Below are 8,945 nucleotides of genomic sequence, written 5' to 3'. Positions count from 1 at the left end.
TTACGGTGATAACCAAGACAGTGGATTATATCAACATTTAGCTGTTTTGTCCATGGTTTTAACAAATAATTATATCTTAATGAGTCTGCATTTGAGATAGATAATGTTCAGACTCCAAAAAGCTAGCAAAATAATTGTCTTTATGTGTGAACACTATCGCTGTTGGTAATAACTAGGATTTACAAAGAAACCCTTTTTGAATTAGATTGAAGGTGGATTTCTTTGCACCTTAATCTTCATAGAAGTTAAGGTTTGTCTCACTGTGATTTCTGAAATAACTAACAAAATCATGTTACATTTTTATTCCTATGATGTCCACTAAACTGAATCAGGGAGTTCTTAAACCCAAATATGTATGATATGGAAGATGGCAAAGACTGATGAAAAACATCGTTTTCCTCCAGGTGCTGAAATGGAACAAATATGTTTGATCCTTTTGCTTATAAGTAAGGCACTATCAGTTGGAGCACAATTCAATGGATACAACTGTGATGCCAACTTCCACAGCCGCTTCCCTGGTGAGAAAATAAATAATACATTATATTAATTTAAATTCAACTTCAATGCAGGTTATTCATAAAACTTTATGAATATAACATATAACTTTAACTTAACTCATATTGGACTGATGCATGCAACATATTTAGGATAGTGAATAGTTGCTATTTCTAATGTATTCTAAGGTCTTGGGTAAAACAGTGGAACCTTTATTTACACTTACAATCAAATAAAATGGTATTGTTAGCTGTTCAACAGTCTGATGACCTGGTGGTAGAAGCTGTCTCTGAGCCAATGGTCCAAGACCAGATGCTCCGATATCGCTTGCCAGATGGTAACAGAGTTAACAGTCCGTGGTCCGGGTGACTGTAGTCCTTGATGACCTTCGGGCCTTCCTCATCGCCTGGTGTAGATGTCTTGGAAGGCAGGGAGTGAACTATTGGGCCATCCGCACCACCCTCTGTAGATCTTTGCGGTTGCGGGCAGTGCAGTTGCCGTACCAGGCGGTGATGAAGCCGATCAAGATGCTGTCGATATAGACATCTCCAAATATAGCTCAAATCAATTAAATATCCATGGTTTAATTTTCAATGCCAGTGTGAGCCTTCTTTAGTCTTGTTCTTTAGCCTTGTTTAGTTATCCCTCTTTGAAAAAAATTAATGCACATAAGGCCATAATATGATTTTGTGCTGTGATAATAACTGGTGTTGTTTTCTCTGCTCTCTCCCAGCGGAGCGGGACATTAGTGTGTACTGTGGGGTGCAGACAATCACCCTCAAGATCAACTTTTGTCCTGTTCTCTTCTCCGGCTACACCGACACTGACCTGGCCCTCAACGGTCGCCACGGAGATGCCCACTGCCGTGGTTTCATCAATAACAACACCTTCCCCACCGTGGTCCTCTTCAGCATTAGCCTAGCCACCCTGGAGACATGTGGCAATGCCCTGGTGGTAAGAGGCCCATGCTTCTTCCAACCACCTGTTTATAATGCCTTCTATCACACCTATGGGCCAGTTTCCTGGAAACAGATGAAGTTCTGGACTAAAAATAACTTTCAATTGAGATGCTTTATTGAGCATGTCTTGAAGTCCAGGACTAAGGTTCATCTGTATCCGGAAAACCCTTAAAGAGTCCATGACAGATCATGGCTCCTCTTACCGTGGCTCCAACCACAGAGCACTTACATCACGCCCAAGCCTTCAAATCTTCGAAAAGGCAGCAATAACAAAAGGAGATACATAACTGAATAAAAGGTCCTACTAATAAAAGGAATCAACTTAAATATGTACACACAGTCATCTACAGTGTCTATGTTTTGATGTTGACAACCTAGATTTTAGTTTCCATGGGACAGTGGTTCAGTAATTGTAGTGGTGGTTGGGGTTGGGAGAATGGAAGCCCCGGAGAGGTGATTGCTTTTTCCTAGAAACAGTGGGAGAGATTTGCGTGGAGCCTTTACTAAGGTTGCTTTCTTCCCCATTTTGTTGTTTTGATTGTAGGGTGGTTCCTGGGCCGCTGATGCTGTGATAAAGGGAATACAGTTAGGGATTAGCACGATGAGGGGGCATTAGCTTCATAGTATGGTTGATGTTATCGTCTCTGGCCCTCCCTACTGATGGGACCTTGACTCCAATAATGGTGGGGATGAGATTGGGTAGGCATTCACCTGACTCGATTTTGTGTTGCAGGTTTCCACGGCTCAGGGTCCTAATGCTTATGGGAACCTTTCACTGGTGCAGATTGGGAACATATCAGGGTACATCGATACACCAGATCCCCCGACTATCATTAGCTACCTGCCAGGTCTGCTCTACAAGTTCAGCTGTAGCTACCCTCTGGAATACCTGGTTAACAATACACAGCTGGCTTCGTAAGTGCTGTGAAATAATCCCTCAAGTTTCTATGATGATTGTTATCCATTCACATGTCTAAAATGCCTCTGAATTGATAATACAGTTAATAATACAGATAATTCAATGTCAGTGTAGTGACATCATATGAGTGTGTCAAAATTGGGTTGTCAATGGACTTAATTGATTAGCATTTTAGATATACTGTACATAGAGAGGCAGTAAACTGAAGAGCACAATGAAGATAACACATGATTTGAGAAGGTCATAGGATCTCAGTTGTATATTAAAAGAGAATCATGCATCACATTGACATATGGTCCATTTATCAAGATATCTTAAAGTAAACCAAGATAAACAATATGCATATGTGACTCATAATGTTGGATATAAATCATTCAATAAATCATGTTTAGCATAACTTCAATTTCCATGTTTATTCAAGGTCAGCTGCTGCAATATCAGTGAAGGACAGCAATGGTACTTTTGTCAGTACTTTAAGTCTACTGCTTTACAATGTAAGTACATTTTTACAAATGACACAATTGCATTTTCTCTATGATGCACTTTCACTGCTAGATTTACTAACCATATTATACATGCAAAGTTTGCAACCAGGAATAAAACGTACATACAGTGCCTTCAGAAACTATTCACACCCCTTGACTGTTTCCACATTTTGTTGTGTTACAAAGTGGGATTAAAATGGATCTAATTGTAATTTTTTGTCAACGATCTACACAAAATACTCTGTAATGTCAAAGTGGAAGAAAAATTCTAACATAAACAAATAAATACATCAAAACAAATCTTGATTAGATACTGTATACCTTCAACCCCCTGAGTCAATACATGTTAGAATAACCTTTGGCAGCGATTACAGCTGTGAGTCTTTCTGGATAAGTCTCTAAGAGCTTTCCACACCTGGATTGTGCAAAATTTGTCCATTATTATTTTCAAAATTCTTCAAGCTCTGTAAAATTGGTTGTTGATAATTGCTAGACAACCATTTTCAGGTCTTGCCATAGATTTTCAAGCAGTTTTAAGTCAAAACTGTAACTAGGCCACACAGGAGCTTCTTGGTAAGCAATTCATATCCCAGTGTCTGGTGGAAAGCAGACCGAAACAGGTTTTCCTCTAGGATTTAGCCTGTGCTTAGCTCCATTCCGTTTATTTTTTATTTTGAAAAACTCCCCTGTCCTTAATGATGACAAGCATACCCATAACATTATACAGCCACCTCTATGCTTGAAAGTATGGAGAGTGGTACTCAGTAATGTGTTGAATTGAATTTGCGCCAAATATAAGACTTTATTCAGGACAAAAAGTAAATTCATCTGCCACATTTTTTGCAGTATTACTTTAGTGCTTTGTTGCAAACAGGATGCATGTTTAGGGATATTTTTATTCTGTACAGGCTTCCTTTTTTTCACTCTGTCAATTAGGTTAGTATTGTGGAGTAACTACAATGTTGTTGATCCATCCTCAGTTTTCTCCTATCACAGTCATTAAACACTGTAACAGTTTTAAAGTCACGATTGGCCTCATAGTGAAATCCCTGAGCGGTTTCCTTCCTCTCCGGTAACTGAGTTAGGATGGACGCCTGTATCTTTGTAGTTACTGGGTGTATTGATACACATCCAAAGTGTAATTAATTACTTCACCATCCAAGGGATATTCAATGTCTGCTTTTATTATTTATACCCATCTACCAATAGGTGCCCTTCTTTGCGAAGCATTGGAAAACCTCCCTGGTCTTTGTGGTTGAATCTGTGTTTGAAATTCACTGCTTGACCTTACAGATAATTGTATGTGTGGGGTACAGAGATGAGGTAGTCATTCAAAAATTATGTTAAAAACTATTATTGCACACAGAGTGAGTCCATGCATCTTATTATGTGACTTGTTAAGCAAATATTTGGTCCTGAACTTATTTAGGCTTGCCATAACAAAGGGATTGAATACTTATTGACTCAAGACATTTCAGCTTTTCATTTTAAATTAATATATTTAAAAAATACGAAAAACAAAATTCCATTTTGACATTACAGGGTATTGTGTGTAGGCCAGTGACAAACAATCTCAATTTAATCTATTTTAAATTTAGGCTGTAACACAACAAAATGTGGAAAAAGTCAATGGGTATGAATACTTTCTGAAGGCACTGTAGAGCAAAATGGTAAAATGAAAGTGAACCATAAACACTGTACCACAAAAACATATTAACCATAAAGACACTACATTCATTTTATCTCTTTCTGAAATGCAACTCAAAGTTCTGTCATATCCTAATAGAAGTTCTATCACATCCAGACAACGGAAGTATTGAGTAGTTTTCATGAGGAATTGTCATAACTGGGAATTTGACAGCGGATAGGAAATACAGGGATACTGTGGCTATTATACATTTACAGGTTAAATAACTGTGCATACAGAACTATTTTTTATTCCAGTAATGGAGGAGATTTGTGCCAATTTACCCTACATTTATTTTTTAAATGAATAATAAGAATTAAAAAAGGGTATTTTTGAACAGATTACAAATCCAGTGCAATTCATGAATCCTGTCCTCATCTACATGTTAATATGAGGGACTAAAACAATTGTGACTTGTTGATTTCTTTGTGTGTCTCTGTAAAGGACTCGTCATACGTTCAGCAGCTGTCAATCCCTATGGCGGGGCTCACACTGAAGACACGTGTGTTTGCAGCAGTCAAAGCTACCAACTTGGACAGGAGGTAACCAATCATTTAATTTAATCAAGAACTTCCAAGAGCCATATAACACATGTCTGCAGACCCTTCTTGAACGTTGGGCAATTATGGAATGTACATTAGGGACTTTAACATTTGATTGGTAGGACAGTGACAACCACGGCAACGGCAAACATTTTACCGCAGTCCAAACTTATGTACCGTAATTTTCAGATTATAAGCCGCGCCTTTTTTCCCATTTTTTCGACCCTGCTGCTTATATAACGGTGCGGCTAATCTATGGATTTTTACAGCTAACGGCCACTAGAAGACCTCCTAAATCTATGGATTTTACAGGTTACAGTCCACCAACTTTAACTCTATGGGCTCTATGACCGGTCCGCGCCCCCCACCTTTAGGCGGCGGGCTCCAGCAGGAAAAGCTGGAGGCCGGAAAAGAGTGAGACAGGTAGCGCACAAAAGTAAAAGTGGAACCGAGAGTGGTACGAGAGACAGAACGAGAGACAGAACGAGAGCAAGACAGACAGACATTACGAGAGCGAGACAGTTTGTCTCTTTCCCGAAAATCCCCTCTGTGCACGAACCCTTACATATGGTAATTAAACATTAAAACATCTGCGGCTTATAGTCCAGTGCGGCTTAAATATGTACACATCATTCAATATCATTCAATTTAGCTGCTGCAGCTTATACTCCGGTGCGCCTTATAGTGTGGAAAATACGGTATTCATAAAGCGTCTCGGAGAAGGAGTGCTGATCTAGGATCAGGTTTTTTATGATCCAAAAGTTAAAACTGATCCTAGATCAGCACTCTTACTCTGAGATACTTTATAAATACTGGCCCTGAACTGTATGTTCCACCTTAGTGAGTGAACTATTGTCTTACTTTTGGAGTTAAAGAATACTATAATATTACTCAGCAGGAACCCACTTATCCCACTGCCCTACATACAGGTCTGCAGTAGGTCAGATATTCTGTGAAGGCGAAAGAAATGCACACCTGTTTAGGCGAGGTGCTGGCTAGTGGAGTAGAGCACTTGAAAAAGAAAAGGAGAGCCGCACACTCTAGGAGCTCAGATGCAATAATCTAATAACCAAAGTTTTGACAGCCAAGCTGTCTTCATCAGGGTGATGAAGACAGCTTGGCTGTGGGAACGAAAACAGCTTGGCTGTCGAAACGTTGGTTAGAAAATTATTGCATCTGAGCTCCTAGAGTGTACGGCTCTCCTATTCTTTAACAGATGCCACTTTTATTTCCCTAAGCAGCTCTACAACTGAACAACTTTTATATAAATATATATCTACTAGCGCCCCATCTGCCATTCGTGGTGGCAGGTCTATATAAAGGTGACATCAGTGGGTAGTAAGCTGCAAAGTTTTTCAAGACATAAAATGTACTGTTAGACTTATCAATTACACAGCTTACTAGTAGGAAATTACACTGAGTATACAAAACATTAAGGACACCTGCTCTTGCCATGACATAGACTGACCAGGTGAATTCAGGTGAAAGCTATGATCCCTTATTGATGTCACTTGTTCAATCCACTTCAATCAGTGAGGGAAAAAAGTACTTGATCCCCTGCTGATTTTGTACGTTTGCCCACTGACAAAGAAATTATCAGTCTATCATTTTAATGGTAGGGTTATTTGAACAGTGAGAGACAGAATAACAACAAAAAAATCCAGAAAAACCCATGTCAAAAATGTTATAAACTGATTTGCATTTTATGAGGGAAATAAATATTTGACCCCCTCTCAATCAGAAAGATTTCTGGCTCCCAGGTATCTTTTATACAGGTAACGAGCTGAGATTAGGAGCACACTCTTAAAAGGAGTGTTCCTAATCTCAGTTTGTTACCTGTATAAAAGACACCTGTCCACAGAAGCAATCAATCAATCAGATTCCAAACTCTCCACCATGGCCAAGACCAAAGAGCTCTCCAAGGACGTCAGGGACAAGATTGTAGACCTACACAAGGCTGGAATGGGCTACAAGACCATCGACAAGCAGCTTGGTGAGAAGGTGACAACAGTTGGTGCGATTATTCGCAAATGGAAGAAACACAAAATTACTGTCAATCTCCCTCGGCCTGGGGCTCCATGCAAGATCTCACCTCGTGGAGTTGCAATGATCATGAGAACGGTGAGGAATCAGCCCAGAACTACACGGGAGGATCTTGTCAATGATCTCATGGCAGCTGGGACCATAGTCACCAAGAAAACAATTGGTAACACACTACGCCGTGAAGGACTGAAATCCTTCAGCGCCCGCAAGGTCCCCCTGCTCAAGAAAGCACATATACAGGCCCGTCTGAAGTTTGCCAATGAACATCTGAATGATTCAGAGGAGAACTGGGTGAAAGTGTTGTGGTCAGATGAGACCAAAATCGAGCTCTTTGGCATCAACTCAACTCGCCGTGTTTGGAGAAGGAGGAATGCTGCCTATGACCCCAAGAACACCATCCCCACCATCAAACATGGAGGTGGAAACATTATGCTTTGGGGGTGTTTTTCTGCTAAGGGTACAGGACAACTTTACCGCATCAAAGGGACGATGGACGGGGCCATGTACCATCAAATCTTGGGTGAGAACCTCCTTCCCTCAGCCAGGGCATTGAAAATGGGTTGTGGATGGGTATTCCACCATGACAATGACCCAAAACACACGGCCAAGCCAACAAAGGAGTGGCTCAAGAAGAAGCACATTAAGGTCCTGGAGTGGCCTAGCCAGTCTCCAGACCTTAATCCCATTGAAAATATGTGGAGGGAGCTGAAGGTTCGAGTTGCCAAACGTCAGCCTCAAAACCTTAATGACTTGGAGAAGATATGCAAAGAGGAGTGGGACAAAATCCCTCCTGAGATGTGTGCAAACCTGGTGGCCAACTACAAGAAACGTCTGACCTCTGTAAATGCCAACAAGGGTTTTGCTACCAAGTACTAAGTCATGTTTTGCAGAGGGGTCAAATACTTATTTCCCTCATTAAAATGCAAAGTAAAGTAAAGGGTCTGAATACTTATGTAAATGTAATATTTCCGTTTATTATTTTTGTTATTATAAAAAATTATTTTACCTGTTTTTGCTTTGTCATTATGTGGTATTGTGTGTAGATTGATGAGAGAAAATATTACATTTAATCAATTTTATAATAAGGCTGTAACGTTACAAAATGTGGAAAAAGTCAAGGGGTCTGAATACTTTCCGAATGCACTGTATAATTCACAAGTGATAGGAAATATTGTAACCATCACTATTCTTGATTTAATCTTGTCTTTACATATACTAAATAATATATGTGTTAAATCTGTTTTAATTTAGAATGGACCATTATCATGCATCTGTCTCGAAACAGGGGCAGGGGAAAAAATACATGTCTTCTATGCACTTAAATTGCGAATGGAGGACGCTTTTTTTATGCCAGCCAGGTAGGCTTTATTCCTGTTTTAAAGAGAAGCAATATGCTTAATATTAGGAAAGTTCAGAAATAAATATAGTAGGCCTAGCCTTTAGATTGCTGATGGGATCCTTCTCTTTTTAATAGAAGTCATCACTCTGTTTTCTCATGCAATTGCTTAGCCTATAGAAATGTTGCGCAACATGAGCTCATGGGCTCTCATGAAGTGTTTGATTCGATTTTTGATTACATTTGCATTGATGTCAGAGTGATTAGAGGGACAATAGCGTGCTGAGTACCAGGCAGTTGGAAAGTTTGGTAGGCTACTAATGACCATCAGCAGCATCAGAGCTTGGAGAAGCCTAATAACCGTGACTAAACAGTCACGTGGAATTTGATTGCCTTCATGACTCGTAACAGCCCTAGGCCAGCATCCCTTGTAGAGTCCATGCCCTGACGAATTGAGGGTGTTCTGAGGGCAAAAGAGG

At 39.9% G+C, this 8,945-nt stretch overlaps 1 protein-coding gene across 1 annotated transcript in view; it reads left to right on the top strand.

Moving 5' to 3' along the window:
* Positions 1–406: 406 nt before the first annotated feature.
* LOC311121927 (zona pellucida-like domain-containing protein 1) overlaps positions 407–8,945 on the top strand; it is a gene marked incomplete at its 3' end in the record, with an annotated part of 91,625 nt that continues 83,086 nt past the window's right edge. The window contains exons 1-5 of the mRNA XM_084196358.1: positions 407–518; positions 1,229–1,449; positions 2,188–2,369; positions 2,795–2,867; positions 4,990–5,087. Of these exons, the coding sequence (XP_084052484.1) occupies positions 413–518; positions 1,229–1,449; positions 2,188–2,369; positions 2,795–2,867; positions 4,990–5,087 (680 nt within the window). The 5' untranslated portion in view covers positions 407–412. The remainder of the gene's footprint in view (positions 519–1,228; positions 1,450–2,187; positions 2,370–2,794; positions 2,868–4,989; positions 5,088–8,945) is intronic.

Source organism: Coregonus lavaretus (assembly GCF_964263955.1).
Source record: "Coregonus lavaretus genome assembly, contig: HAP1_SCAFFOLD_688, whole genome shotgun sequence".
Lineage (NCBI taxonomy): Eukaryota > Metazoa > Chordata > Actinopteri > Salmoniformes > Salmonidae > Coregonus > Coregonus lavaretus.
This window is presented reverse-complemented; position numbering and strand designations above follow the sequence as displayed.